This window comes from Phocoena phocoena, chromosome 10 (genome assembly GCF_963924675.1).
Source record: "Phocoena phocoena chromosome 10, mPhoPho1.1, whole genome shotgun sequence".
Taxonomy (NCBI): Eukaryota; Metazoa; Chordata; class Mammalia; order Artiodactyla; family Phocoenidae; genus Phocoena; species Phocoena phocoena.
The window spans coordinates 82,129,437-82,144,555 of NC_089228.1; the positions used below are offsets into that span (position 1 = coordinate 82,129,437).

A 15,119-nucleotide genomic window follows, 5' to 3' on the forward strand; every position below is an offset into this window, starting at 1 on the left:
TTTGGGCCCTCTCCCTTTTTCTTGATGAGTCTGGCTAAAGGTTTATCAATTTTGTTTATCTTTTCAAAGAACAGCTCTTTCATTAATATTTTCTGTTTTTTGTCTCTATTTCATTTATTTCTGTTCTCATCTTTATTATTTCTTTCCTTCTACTAATTTTGGGGTTGGTTTGTTCTTCTTTATCTAGTTCCTTCATCTAGTTCCTTTAGGTGCAAAGTTAGATTGTTTATTTGAGGTTTTTCCTGTTTCCAGGGGTAGGCTTGTTTCTAGGATTGTATCGCTATAAACTTCTCTCTTAGAAATGTTTTTGCTGCGTCCCATAGACTGTGGATCATTGTGTTTTCATTTTCATTTGTCTCCAGCTTTTTAAAATTTCCTCTTTGATTTTTTAAGTGACCCATTGTCAACAACGATGTTCTGAAGGCACCAGAGATATGCGCAGAATATTATAGAAGTAGAGGAATAAAAATCAGACTGTGCCTGAGCAGGTTCAGAAATGCTTCTAGAAAAATGTGACTCTTATTAAGTGATATGAAGAACTAGTTAAGATTTAGCCAGGGGACTTCCCTGGTAGTCCAGTGATTAAGAATTCACCTTCCAATGCAGGGGACACATGTTCGATCCCTGGTCAGGAAACTAAGATCCCACATGCTTCAGGGTAACTAAGCCTGCATGCCACGACTACTGAGCCCGCACGCCACAACTAGAGAGCCTGAACGCTGCAACTACTGAGCCCATGTGCTCTGTAGCCCATGTGCCACAACTAGAGAAAAGCCCGTGTGCCGCAACAAGGAGCCCACACACCACAGCGAAAGATCCCGCATGTCACAACAAAGATCCTGTGTGCTGCAACTAAGACCCGATGCAGCCAAATAAATAAAATAAGTAAATTAAAAAAAAAAAAGGTTTAGCAAGTTTGAGGAGAGAGTGCACATCTTGGGCCCAGTGAACTGATAAGCAGAGGCATGGGTTTGGAACCTATGCCTAGGCTGGTGTGGCTAAATTAAAGGACTGACTGTCCATAATGGAAAATGAGAGCAGAAAATTTAGCAAGATTCTGGTAAGAATTTTATCCTGAGGCTCATTAAAGATGGTTGAGATGACTTCAGTTCTCAAACTTTCTTTTTAAATTATTTTTATTTATATATTTTTTAATTTTTAATTTTGGCTGCGCTGGGTCTTTGTTGCGGCATGTGGGCTCTTTGCTGAGGCGCATGGGCTTCTCTAGTTACAGCACACGGGCTTCTCTAGTTGTGATGTGCAGGCTCAATAGTTGTGGTGCGCTGGCTTAGTTATCCCATGGCATGTGGTATCTTAGTTCCTGGACCAGGGATCGAACCCATATCCCCTGCATTGGAAGGCGGATTCTTTTTTTAATTTATTTATTTTTGGCTATGTTGGGTCTTTGTTGCTGCCCGCAGGCTTTCTCTAGTTGTGGTGAGCGGGGTCTAGTCGTTGCAGTGTGCAGGCTTCTCATTGTGGTGGCTTCTCTTGTGGCGGAGCATGGGCTCTAGGCGCGCAGGCTTCAGTAGTTGTGGCTTGCAGGCTCTAGAGCACAGGCTTAGTAGTTGTGGCACACGGGCTTAGTTGCTCTGCGGCATGTGGGATCTTCCCAGACCAGGGCTCGAACCCGTGTCCCCTGCATTGGCAGGGGGATTCTTAACCACTGCACCACCAGGGAAAGCCTGGAAGGTGGATTCTTAACCACTGCACCACCAGGGAAGTCCCTCTCAAACTTTCAAAATGACACTCGTGTCCCCTTTCCCAGGTCAGTTACCACAGCAGAATTTCTTGGAAGACCTATCCATACACACTGTCTCCGATGTCTCTCCTCTCATTCTTTCTTTTTTTTTTTTTTTTTTTTCGCGATACACGGGCCTCTCACTGCTGTGGCCTCTCCCGTTGCGGAGCACAGGCTCCAGACGTGCAGGCTCAGCGGCCATGGTTCACGGGCCCAGCCGCTCCGCGGCATGTGGGATCTTCCCGGACCGGGGCACGAACCCATGTCCCCTGCATCGGCAGGCGGACTCTCAACCACTGCGCCACCAGGGAAGCCCTCATTCTTTCTTAAACCCAATCCAGTCAAGCCTTCATCCCCACCTTCTACCCAAACTGCCAAAAGCATCAGTCTCATGGCTTGAAATAAAGTTTATATGATGATGACTCCCAAATGTGTCTATTCATCAGAGACCTCACTCCAAAACTACAGACTTGTATACACAGCTATGTACTTGACATCACCTCTTGGGTATCTAACAGATCATTTCAAATTCAGTACATCCAAAACTGAACAGTTTGATCTCCAGTCCTCCAATACCTGTTCTATCCACAGCCTTCACCATCTCAGCTGATGACAATTTAAAAATTGCAGTTAAACTAACACAACATTGTAAAACAACTATACTCCAATAAAAATTAATTAAAAAAAAATTCCAGTTAAGTCAAAAATCCTGGAAACTTCATTGACTCCTTTCTTTACCACACTCCACTTTTTTTTTTTTTTTTTCCGGTACGCGGGCCTCTCACTGCTGCGGCCTCTCCCGTTGTGGAGCACAGGCTCCCGACGCGCAGGCTCAGCGGCCATGGCTCACGGGCCCAGCCGCTCCGCAGCATGTGGGATCCTCCCGGACCGGGGCACGAACCCGTGTCCCCTGCATCGGCAGGCGGACTCCCAACCACTGCACCACCAGGGAAGCCCTCACTCCACTTTCAATCAGACAAGAAATCCTATATTGAGGAATTATCCAGAATCCAACCTCTTCACTTCCACTGCTTCCACTTTGATCTGAGCCGTCCTTATCTCTTACCTGGGTTACAGTAACAGCCTCCTAACTGGTCTTCCTAAGTCTACCCCTGCTCCTACAGTCTATTCTCTATACTGCAGTCAGAGTGGGGCCTTTTCTTAGAGGAGTTTTCAAAGCATTCCTTTACTCAAAGTCCTGCATTGCCTCTCCATTTCTCTCAGAATAAAAGCCAAAGTCATTACTGTGGCCCACAAGACCCTAGATGACTTGGCCCTCTATTATGTTTCTGATTTTATTGCTCTGCCTATCTGCACAGACCTGTCTTACCCTAGGGCCCTTCTGCTCCTTTTCTCTCTGCCCAACTGACTCTTCCCGCAGAAACCTGCATGGCTCACTCCTTTATTTCCTTGAAGTTTTTGCCCAGTGTTGGTCACCTCCTCAATGAGGCCTCTCCTGATTACCCTTTCAAAATTTTAATCTTCCCTGACCATCCTGGCACCCCTCATTCCCTTTAAACTGCTCTACGTTCTCTTTTTTTCATAATACTTGTCATTTTCTAATAGATCATATAAATTTTAAATTATGTTTACTTTTTATTGTCTGTCCTCCTCCCACACCAGTTCCCACAACAGAATGTAAACTTCACAAAGGCAGGGATCTTTGTTTTGTTCACTCTTCTATCCCAAGCACCTGGAATAGGGAATGGAACATAGTTAATGTCCAATAAGTGATTTTTTACATCTTTAGAATAGCGCCTGCTCGCTGCAACTGCAGAAAGCCTGCATGCAGCAATGAAGACCCAACCCAGCCAAAAAAGAAAAAAAAAATTCTTCTTATCAAAGTGTGTAATATATATGTGTATTATGTATATATATATATATATATATGAAATTTTGATAACTTTTCATGAACTGAGCAAAACATGTAACCAAAAACAGAACCTTAACTAGCACAAAAGCTGCCCGAGGGCCCCTTGTAGTCACTGCCCTCCCCTAAGGCTAACTATTATCCTGACTTCTAACAATATATATTAGTTTTACTTGTTTTTGTACTTTATATAAATGGAATTGTACAGTAAGGGTTCTTTTATGTCTGTCTTCTTTTGCTCAACATTGTATTAATGAAATTGATCCACATTGTTGCATGTTATTGTAATCTGTTCATTCTTACTGCTGTATAATAGTAGTCCATTGTGTAAATATAACCCAATTTATTTATCCTGAATGAACAAATTGTTTAAGCTCCAGATCCTTCCTATCCTCCTTGTTGTCGCCAGAGTTGTCAAGAAGATTAAATGAATTAATACACAGAAAGCATCTACCCAGTGTATAGTAGGTGCTCAGTAAAGCTCAGCTATTCATTTTGTTATATTCAGATATTTTATTGAACCCACATTGATCTCGTCCTCATCTGAAGTCCTGTACATTTACTGTAGCACTCTTTAGGATGCCAACCTGGCTTTACCATTGGAAAGGGCCAAAATGAGTGGCCCTAGGGGCCTGATCTGTCCTGGGTACATGAAACAAGCTGGGCCAATTTGATTCTTGCTTTCCAGGGAGTAAGGAAATCTGAAATAGTGGCCAATGACTGGGAGTTGCTGGAGTTAATGCATCTGGACCCCTTGGAGGAAAAGTCCAGGAATAGCCTCACCAAAGGCCTGGGAACTCTCAGGGTCCTGCCTTCCCTGGGACTGGCTTTTTAACCCTTTCTGCCATCCAGGGATCCTGTATGCTCAGAATCTGCCCTCAGTACTCTCCTAATACAAGCCCCTTTTCCTTTTATTAGATAGACTCGGTTGTTGTAGCTTGTCCCCAACAGGACCTCAAGACTCATTTTCACTTAAATTATCAGGCTTTATAGTGTCGTGAATCCTTTACTTAATTCAATTACACCAGTTCTTTCATCTATCCATCCATCCATTCATTCAAGTTTTAAACATTATTGAGGGCTTATGATATGTCGGGCACTGCAGGGTAGATCATATTACTCTCATTTTCAAATGAAAGACTCAGAGAGGATGAATAATCATTGAGGTTACAAAGCTTATAGTCATAGAGAATGTTGGTTCAAGGTAATCCTTGCTCTTCATCATGAGCTTGGATGATATATTTTTCGTCTGTACATGTCTTTTCATCTCACTTAAATTCCTTGAGGGAGATCAAGGCTATCTTATACATCTGGAATCCCCCTTGGTGTACAAAACCATCTGCTGTAGTAGACATACTACAGAATTGTTGATGGATTGCTCATATGGGCAAATCCTTGCTACCCTTCCCTCAAAGATGCTTCACTCCTTCCCAAACCCAGGAAAAAAAAAATCCCCCAAACAGTGACCAAGCTGATCTGTTGATCTGAAGGAGGGTAGTTTATTTAAATTAGTTTAGCTCTGGCTCACAATTTTGTGTTCTTTTTCCATGTTGGAGTCATAGAAGCCCCTTCAATCCCACCACATCTCCTTCACCACAAATCAGGGCAACTCAGAGATAGCTTTCTTGGCTGGGGGACCCGTTGGCTTCTCCTGTTCTCTTGCTTTCTCTTCATACATCAGGATCCTGATTGAGATGGGAAGAGACACAGGGATCAGGGGACAGTCCTCTCAAGAGAATAGATTTTAGGCTGCTGTGAAAGTCCAGAAAAAGGATGAGGTTTGTTAGGGTGGGAGGAGAAGGAGAAAGGGCAGGGGTGGGAGTACTGGGGGCTGTGGGGACCAGAGCACAGATGAGGATAGCACCTTAGAAGGGTCTCTCAAAAGACGGAAGAGAAATGCATGCCGAGTAACGTGTAGAAGGTGAACCTGGGGATGGAGGTGGGGGGAGAGAAAACAGGTAAGTATAGGGGAGGTTGGAACTGGACCCTCACATTTTTAGGATGGCAGATCTCTTGCCCAACATCATCCTGAGAAAGTCAGAGTAGCTGAAAGTCTCCCCAGGGCCACTGGATACCTCCCTGATTAATTTCTTTAGCTCCAGGTGGGTCTTGGGGACCTCAAGTTTCTCCAGCATTCGCTTCAGGGACATGATATCTAGAGGCAGAGGATGGAGGTAAGAAGAGGGGGAGCCTCTCTCACTCTGTTGCCTCTACCTCCTCATTCCCATTCCCCTTCCTACCCTGGTTGATGGGCCCTCTCCCGAACCATTGGGAATGGAGCACTGTGGGAAAGACCTCCCTCTTCCTAGATCTGCACACTCCCCGAAGATCACCCTTTTCTCACCGATATCTCCGTTTCCATTCAGGTCAAACTCCATGTATTTCTCTGGGTGAGGGGAGAAAGCAGAGAGGGTAAGCACTGGCTGGCGGGTCCCAGGCAGGGGCAGGGTAGGGACTGACAGAGCGCTGGGTGGGGGGGAAGATGAAGAAGAGGTGGGGCAGGTAGAGGAAGTATGAAGGTTGGGAGGCTGAGGGCCCTGGTACGGTGTAGGGAACTAGAGGGGCTCCTGAGAGGGGCAGGCCGGGGAAAGGGACTATAACCAGGATGGCGATAGAGGCAGCCTTCCTTCTTCCCACCCCAAAAGTCAACTTCGTTTCTGCCGTCTGCCCTCTTCCTGGGGAAATCCTACCCTCCTCACCCACTTCTCCACCCCTATAGTTTTCCCCTCACTCTTGAAGGCTTCCAGTTTGGAGGGCAGGTCCTCGTCACTGCTATATTTGGGATCATCCAGGAATTGCTGTGGGGGAAAGCAAGAACCTGGGTAAGCCCTCCTGGACGCCCCCCCCCCCACCCGGCCCCACCCCTTAGTTATTCCTTTTACCTTGTTGATTTCACTGAGTCTCTCTTCTTGCTGGGCCTTCAGCAGCCCAAAGGCTTTTCCTCCTGAAGGGGCGCAAAGGTTAATGTAGCCTCACTGCCCCCTTCCTCTCCTCACCCCCAAGCCCAGCCTGAAGCCATCACAATTCTGCCTTCGTGGGCCAGATTCCCAGCCCACAGCCCAGGGCTGTGCACCTTCCTTCTCCCGTCTTAGGGTCCTGCCTATTCCACCTTCCCTACCCTGTAAATCCCTGGTTTGGCTCATAGCTCAGCAGATGCTGGAGGAGACAGACCAGGCTGGGCGCCTCTCTGTCTGCCAGCTGTCCTCTCCCACCAGCTTCCTGGAGGCCTCCCTCCCAAACTTCCCCTTTCCCCTCATTTCCTCCTCCTCTGAATTCCAGGCCTCACTTCCCCATCAGCTTCTGCTGACACTAGCACCCAGGAAGAAGGGGGAGCTGGGTGTAGAAAAGAGATGAGAAAACAACGTTCTCCTTAATTCCTCTTAAGGGGAGCCCAGTGTGGGTGTGAAAGAAATATTTCGATAAGCCACCAAAGGAGTGGGGGAAGGTCAGTAAGACCCCAGGGGGCATTTATTCTCAGGAACAAAGAATCTCTGAACAGGTCTGGAGGTTCAGGTGACTGAGTCCCAGGTTTCACAAGTCTGGACACGCAGGTTTGGATAGGGAGCTGAGGAAAGGCTGACTGAATTTTTCTGCACTGTGGATGGGAGAAGAACCTGAAGTTGCTGGCAGATCTGGGAGGGTGGCAAGATGGGTGCAGGGTCTGGAAAGGGAGAGGTACTTCACTTCCCACCTGTCAGCTCCAGAGAGGCACTTGGAAATATGAAAGTGTCCCACAAAGCAGTCTTTGTTTGCTTTAGGATGTGCAATGTAATCCCCTCCTCTTATCTCCTTTGGAATTTTCAGTAAAATCTACAGAGCTCCGGAATTTGAGAATTTCAGTAGATTCGTTGGGGGAATTCCCTTGTGGTCCAGTGGTTAGGACTGTGGCGCTATCACTGCCAAGGGCCCGGGTTCAATCCCTGGTGGGGGAACTAAAATCCCACAAGCTGCATGACACGGCCAAAAAAAAAAAAAAAAAAGATTCTTTGGAGGCCAGTGGTGCTGAGAGAGAGCATTGGTGGATACAAGAGCCAGGGGGTGAGGCCAACATTAGGCGTGGGGCGCTGCTGGTCACTGTGGGCTCAACAGAGTGGGGAGCAGCCTCTGATAAATGTCTTCCCTAGGCACACTCTTTATCCCCTTTGCTGTTCTTTTTGGCTAGTGGCTTCTAGGGGAGGCCAGGACAGTGTGTCCCCCTCACTGAGACACTTTTGTCTAAGCTCCCTGCCCCAAGTTCCAGCCACTCTGCCCCAGCACTGATGAGCACACCTTTCCTTCTCTCCCCCGCCCCCCAACCTATTTCCCCTTCTGCAGCTGGGAGTTTTCATTTCTCACTGCCCTCTCCCTGACCCACATGATTGGGGGAGATGCTGATGGGGACTCTGGCCTCTTGAGTTCCCTTTATCACAGCTTCCTCTCCCCCTGAGGAGAAAGCTGCAACCCTGCCCTCCCGATGGTCTTGGTGCCTAGTGGAGGGAATCTATTTTTTTATTCATACATTCATTCAACAAATATTTATTGAGTGCTTACTATATGCCAGGCACCTTTCTAGGGCCAATGAACCAAATAAGTGTAAAATCTTGTCCTCGTGGACAATCTAATTGGGGGAGACAGACAATAAAAATAAACAAGTATATTAAAGGTGGTAGGTGCCTATGGAGAACAAAATAAGGAAGGAGATAGGAAGGGCTGCCCAGACTGCATATTTAAATAGGGTGCTTAGGGAGGCTTCTCTGCGAAAGTGATATTTGAGCAAAGATTTCAAGGAGGTGAGGAAACAAGCCACGTGGCTATATTGGAGGGGATCATTTCAGGCAGAGGGAACAGCAAACGCAAAGTCCTAAGGTGAGGATGTGTCTGGATGTCTGAGTATGGATGTCTGTCCACTCTCCAGGGGAGCTCCTGGTTAGAATTAGGTCCCCTGTGTACCTACATGAAGAAAATACACTGGCCAGAAAGCTTGTCTCTGTGTGTGTGTGTGTGTGTGTGTGTGTGTGTGTGTGTGTGTGGGCCTGGATGTCTTCTGTTTGCCCCTCCATTTTCCCTCTCCCACTCTGTTCTCTGCCCCAGGAGACTAACCTGTACAGACTATATCAAGGGCACCTCTGGTTTCTAGCTGTCTTGGCTGATGGGGAGCGTGGCAGGAGAACAACAGGAGGGAGCACATTAAGTTAAGGGTATTCATTCCTCCGACTCCCTTCCCACAAGGTCACCTCAGGCTGGCTGACACCTCCATCTATGGGCAATGCTCCTCTCCAGTCAACCTGCTCTACGTGATGCTGTCCTTTTCCAGATTTCAGAAGCCCAGGGAATAACTTTCAGGTGGTCTGTGAATTTGGAAAAGAAAAAGTACATCCTCTTCTCACGTCCAACATTACACGTGTTGCCTTGTCAAAGACCACTTCACAGTTTAAAGTTCTTACTCAAGCCAACAACATCTTTTGCACTGATATCTTTTTTAAAGTCTAACTTCAACTTGCCTGTATTTCTTTTTTTAATATTTATTTACTTATTTGGCTATGCCGGGTCTTAGTTGTGGCGTGCGGGATCTTTCATTGTGGCATGTGGGGTCTAGTTCCCTGACCAGGGATGGAACCCGGGCCCCCTGCACTGGGAGCGTGGAGTCTTACCCACTGGACCACCAGGGAAGTCCCAACTTGCCTCTCTTTTAAATCTCTTGTCTTTTAATGTGGTAATAAGTACATGTTTTTTTCTATCCCAATATTTTATTAATATTTTGATAACTGGAACTCAATGTAATTGTTTTACTTTGTTATATATTTTTTATTTTACACTTTACCAGAATGCTGAAGAGATCTGTGGCACAAAATGAGTAAAAACCACTGCTGTAATCTCTCCTCCCCTCATCCCTTTGGGCCGGGGTTGCAATATGCCTTGTGATTCCCCTATACCTGACCCGCACCTTGGTAAATAAACTATCTCTGGGCACTTCTCTGGTGGTCCAGTAGCTAAGACTCTGCGCTCCCAATGCAGGGTTCCATCCCTGGTCAGGGAACTAGATCCCACATGCTGCAACTAAGAGTTAGCATGCCACAACTAAAGATCCCGCATGCCGCAGCTAAAAAAAGATCCTGTGTGCTGCAACTAAAGATCCCGCATGCTTCAACTAAGACCCAGCCCAGGCAAATTAAAAAAACAAAACAAAACTATTTCCTCAAATGAACCAAATTTGAGAACCTGAATGATACAGTGTATATGTGTGTATGGGGGCAGTGTGGGGGGCTGGGAAGAAACGGATCTCTGCTCTAGCTCTAGTTCTTATTGTAAATGAACAAAAGGGCATCCTGGTGTATGCACCAGACTCAGGGGCTTGGTTAACAAGAGGCTTTCCGGGAGGCAGGAAAACAAGTTAGGATTCTGAGTCTACGAGGTACAGCTCTGGAGAACCGTAACAGAGTCACCAACATCGCTTTTGCCAAAGCCTTTTCTTTTCTAAAATGCCTCCTTGTAGGGCTTTGAGGGGAATGTGGCAACAGTTTATTTCTAAATTTCCCCTCTTGACTCCTGTAAAGAGATTGGAAACACACACGCACGCACGCACGCGCGCGCTACATTTTCAGTGAAGCTAGGAGATACAGAGTACCTACAAACTCCGATTTATGTGTCCGTGTGACCAAATTCCCCGCTGAGCAGGCATTCCCCAAGAGTGCCTCTGAGAAAAAAAAAAAAAAAAAAAGCAAATATTCCTTCCTGGGAGGAAAGGCCTCACCCCTGGAGGGAAAAGCTGAGGGCAGTGCTAACTGAACAGATTCAAATACCCGTAAAGGTGGAGAGAGAATGTTTTAAAGCAGCCAAAGGGACCCAGATGTGGCAGCAAAATTCTCCTAATATTAAGTGCACCACCTTAGGTGCACTTGGGAGGTGGCAGCCTGTGAGGTTTCCTGTGAAATAAAGAAGCCTAAGGTTGGGAGTAAATGCTTACTTAACTGGGAGAGGTTCTCAGAGGCCAAGGAGGTAGTGGCTACACAGAGGTGCCAAATTTAAGGAAATAATCCATTGTGATGGCAAAAGAGGAGGAGTCCTTGTACTTGTAAGTCTGGAAAGCCATTCTGACCCCCCACCAAACGTCCTCCTGTTAATAGTTTAGAAAAATCTATCTCATTTAAATATGAGTGGGACTTCCCCAGTGGTGCAGTGGATAGGACTCTGCGCTCCCAATGCAGGGGGCCGGATTCGATCCCTGGTCAGGGAACTAGATCCCACATGCATACTGCAACTAAGAGTTTGCATGCCACAACTAAGGAGCCCACGAGCCGCAACTGAGCCCGCCTGCCGTACCTAAGGAGCTCACGTGCCTCAACTAAGACCTGGTGCAACCAAATAAATAAATACTAAAAAAAACCCAAACTGATAAGCTTTAAAAAAAAAAAAGAGTAACAAAAAGAAATGACCAGGAATCCCCTGGTGGCGCAGTGGTTAAGAATCCACCTGCCGATGCAGGGGACACGGGTTTGTGCCCTGGTCTGGGAAGATCCCACATGCCGCGGAGCGGCTGGGCCCGTGAGCCATGGCTGCTGAGCCTGCGCGTCCGGAGCCTGTGCTCCACAACGGGAGAGGCCACAACGGTGAGAGGCCCGCGTACCCCCCAAAAATAATAATAATAAAATAAAAAATAAATATGGTGAGACAATAAATAGAGCTGTGGACAGAGATATATGAGAGATAAGGAGAGAGGTAAGGGAAAAAGAGATCAGGGAAGATGAAGATAGGATGTCTAGCACGTGGAAGGCACTCAGTAAAGGCATAGTTGAATAGATGGATGAGCCCTGATGCTCAGATAGGGAGACGTGGAATGAATATTGAGAAGAAACCCACTGTCCATCGGAGAAGCAATTGTCCTAGTTTCATCCTGAGATGATGAGGGCCTTAACTAGCAGTGAGAATCAAAAGGCAGAGGAAGATACTTATATATCTCAGAGGCAGAATGGATGGCACTTGGGGTTTTTGGATGGGAGAATGGAGGGAGAAGGCAGAATAGGATAAGTCCCAGGATTTTGCTTTGAGTGACTGGGTAGATTGTTTCCATTCACTGGCGTGGGAAATATAGAAGGCTGACCCAGTTTGGGTAGACACTGATGATTTTGAAATGCCTGTGGTACATTCTGGGGAAGATGTCTAGAGGGAGGTTAGATAATCTGGACTCAGATCTCAGAAAGAGGCCTGAGGTAAAGGTACAAATTGAGATGGAGATATAGACTGGGGACTCGACAGAGACTAGCAGTAGTTAAAACTGTGGCTATGGATTTCCCTGGTGGTGCAGTGGTTAAGAATCCATCTGCCAATGCAGGGGACATGGGTTCGAGCCCTGGTCCGGGATGATCCCACATGCTGTGGAGCAAATAAGCCCGTGTGCCACAACTACTGAGCCTGCGCTCTAGAGCCTGCGAGTCACAACTACTGAGCCCGCGTGCCACAGCTACTGAAACCTGCTCACATAGAGCTGGTGCTCCGCAACAAGAGAGGCCACCTCAATGAAGAGTAGCCCCCGCTCACCGCAACTAGTGAAAGCCCGCACAGCAACGAAGACCCAACGCGGCCCAAAATACATACATACATATATACATAAATGTATTTATTTAAAAAAAAATGTGGCTATGACAGAATTGCCTAGGTAAGCCCATAATAGATGCTCAGTTGAATGAAGGTAAGAGAAACATCCCAAAAGTCTTCCAACAGGAGAATGGTGTGAAAGCACATGTGGAGGGTACAGGAGTTGGGAGGGACTCAGGTCTGATTGCTTTTATGTCCCTGTGAAAGAAGAGGTAAAATGGAGAAAAGATCCAAGGTATAGGTCATGTAGAGTCAAGATGATGGATGGAGTGGACAAGGTGAAGGAACTGTGAAATTAGTGCATAGAAAAGTAATTTGAAAATTGTGTGCAAGAATGTTCATAGGAGATGTACTCATAACATCAAACCAATAGAAATAATCCAATTGTACATCATCAGGTGAATGGATAAACAAACTGTGGTACATCCATATAATGGAATACCACTCAGCAACAAAAAGGAACAAGCCTCTGATACCTGGAACAACATAGATGAATTTCACAGACATTATGCAGAACGAAGGAAGCCAGATACAGTAGTGTGTGCTATATGATTCCATTTGTATGAAGTTCAAGAACAGATTAAACTAATCTATAGGGGTATAAATCAGTAGTTGCTCCTGGGAGGGGAAGGGGATTGACCAAAGAGGGGCGTAGGAGAGTTTCCTGGGGTGGTGGAAGTGATTTGTATCTCAATTGCAGTGCTGTCTGTGTACATGGGTGTGTATATTTGCCAGAGGTCATCAAACAGTACACTTAAGATCTATGTACTTTACTATATATATATATATATATATTTACATCTGTATATAATGTCATATACGTGGACATTAAATCTTCCAGAGAGATGGCAGAGATTGAAATAGAGAGGCAGCTGGAGAGCCGGGCGTCTGCTCTTGGTGAATGTGAAGGAGTTGGACAGTGACAGCAAGAAGGAGAGGCCAAAGGAGGTGGGGTGAACCTCAGAGAAGTCATGGTCAGAGGTTGAAAGTATATCCTGAGAACCATTAATTAGTTGAAAAATATTTATAAGGACTCAGCTGGAGGAGAAGTCACCCAAGTCTCACCCTTGCCAACACGTAGAGGAGGAAACACCAGGTGAGATGGGATCACTTGTGCTGGGATTCCAGAATCCCTTCTGTTTTTTTCACTTCTTTTCCTGCTCTAAGCTCTAAGTTGGGAGTTTGCTGGCCCTGACCACCCTCAAGGCAGCCCACAGCTGGATGTTAAAGCAGTCAGACCAGAGACGTGTGTACATCCATTTCACAACTTTCCTACTTGTTGCCTTTCTTCTTGAGTACCTGGTAAAAGTTTCTTTTGAAAAGTTACATCCTTGAGTTTGCTGAGCTTATTAGCACAGCAGTTCCCATCCTACAGGTTAAAGTGCCCTAGAGGGTCTCAGATTTATTGAAAGGGTCCTTGAATCCACACATACTCCAGGGTTTATTCTAGATGGACTTTAAGAAAAGCCAAGTACTCTCTTCATAATCCACAACAGTTTTGGATACTGGAAATCTTAGGTGGACAAAAGAGGTTGAAAGAGCAAAGCACCTTTGAGTTCAGGCCCAGCTATAATCTTGGTCATTCTAGCTCAGGACTGGGGAGGATATAAAGGCTAACATACACTGACCCTCCACTGCAGTGGAGTCTGAAAACTGACAGATGCTACTCCCATTTTACAGTAAGTAGGGGAACCATGATTCCTATTTATGTTGACTTGGCTTCTAAGCTGCATTGCCCTGGGACATGGAGTAGTGCCATGTGATTAATTATATGCTCTGTGAAATACAGAGTTTTATCCTCAGGCCAGTTGCCCATTCCAGCCCCTCACCCCGACTCCACTGGTGGTGATCTTCCCTCCCTCCCCAAACCATGGGGTTCCCACAGTGGAGTACAAGAGACAATTTGCTCCACATTGACCCTTTGGGGATGGGGATGGGGCGTTGATAGGACAAGGCAAGGTAAGGGACAGGGCAGAAGCTGGAATTAAGGCCCAGTTGAGAAAAGCCACATATTGGTGCCTCAGGCCTCCCCCTTCTCTCTGACCACCAGGGGGCAGCCCTTGCCTTGCCATGGCACCTCATTTCCACAGCCTCTGGTTAGATGGCCCTGAGGAGGCAGCCACTCCACTAAAAGAGAGTGGCTGAGTCACTCCTTCCCAGATTGTGAGGTACCGTGCTTGTCTAGGTGGTTCAGAGAGGTTCAATAATTTGTTCAAGATTATGTAACTAGTTTGTAGGGGAGCTGATCACAGCCTGACTTCAAGTCAGCATTCTTTTTTTTTTTTTGCGGTTGTGTCCTCACTGTTGTGTCCTCTCCCGTTGTGGAGCGCAGGCTCCGGACGCGCAGGCTCAGCGGCCATGGCTCATGGGCCCAGCCACTCCGCGGCATGTGGGATCTTCCCGGACCGGGGCACGAACCTGTGTCCCCTACATCGGCAGACTCTCAACCACTGCGCCACCAGGGAAGCCCCAAGCCAGCATTCTTAACCATAAAATTACTACTTCTCCAAAAGTGCTCCAAATCACTGCAGTGGAGATTAGGACTGCACAATCTATGGATGTATTGTGAAACAGCGAGAAACTCGGACAGAAAGAAAGAATATGTACTGATATAAAAGGAGCCAGAGGGAAAATGTGTGGCGAGGGCTGGGCAGGCTTCACCCAGCATATCACACATCATCCTCTTTTCTCTGTGCTGTGTTATCTCATGTAGGTGTGTAATACATGTACAGGAGTGTGTTGCATACTCTTGTACTAATCCCTGCATAACCTTGGAGTTATGTGTAACGTAATGTGTATTTCATTTGGGTCTGTCATAATGCATTTCATGTAATGGGGGCACTTTGTGATTTCTCAATAAATGTTAGCTAAATAATGAATAAAATAAAAAATGAGTGAATTGACCAGTGGGTGATAAATCTGTGCAGAACACACCTG

General features: G+C 46.3%; 1 protein-coding gene and 1 non-coding gene across 2 annotated transcripts; one reads left to right on the top strand and one right to left on the bottom strand.

The window, feature by feature from the left end:
- Positions 1–5,097: 5,097 nt before the first annotated feature.
- On the bottom strand, positions 5,098–6,965 carry AIF1 (allograft inflammatory factor 1). Its single transcript, XM_065884588.1, has 6 exons — positions 6,730–6,965; positions 6,494–6,555; positions 6,343–6,409; positions 5,956–5,997; positions 5,604–5,766; positions 5,098–5,296 (listed from the first exon to the last, which is right to left on the bottom strand). The coding sequence occupies exons 1-6, from the start codon at positions 6,752–6,754 to the stop codon at positions 5,212–5,214; spliced, it is 444 nt and encodes a 147-aa protein (XP_065740660.1). The 5' UTR covers positions 6,755–6,965; the 3' UTR covers positions 5,098–5,211.
- Positions 6,966–7,469: 504 nt separating this feature from the next.
- On the top strand, positions 7,470–7,543 carry TRNAD-AUC (transfer RNA aspartic acid (anticodon AUC)). The gene has a single exon. It is a non-coding gene; the product is annotated as a tRNA-Asp (tRNA).
- Positions 7,544–15,119: the final 7,576 nt, after the last annotated feature.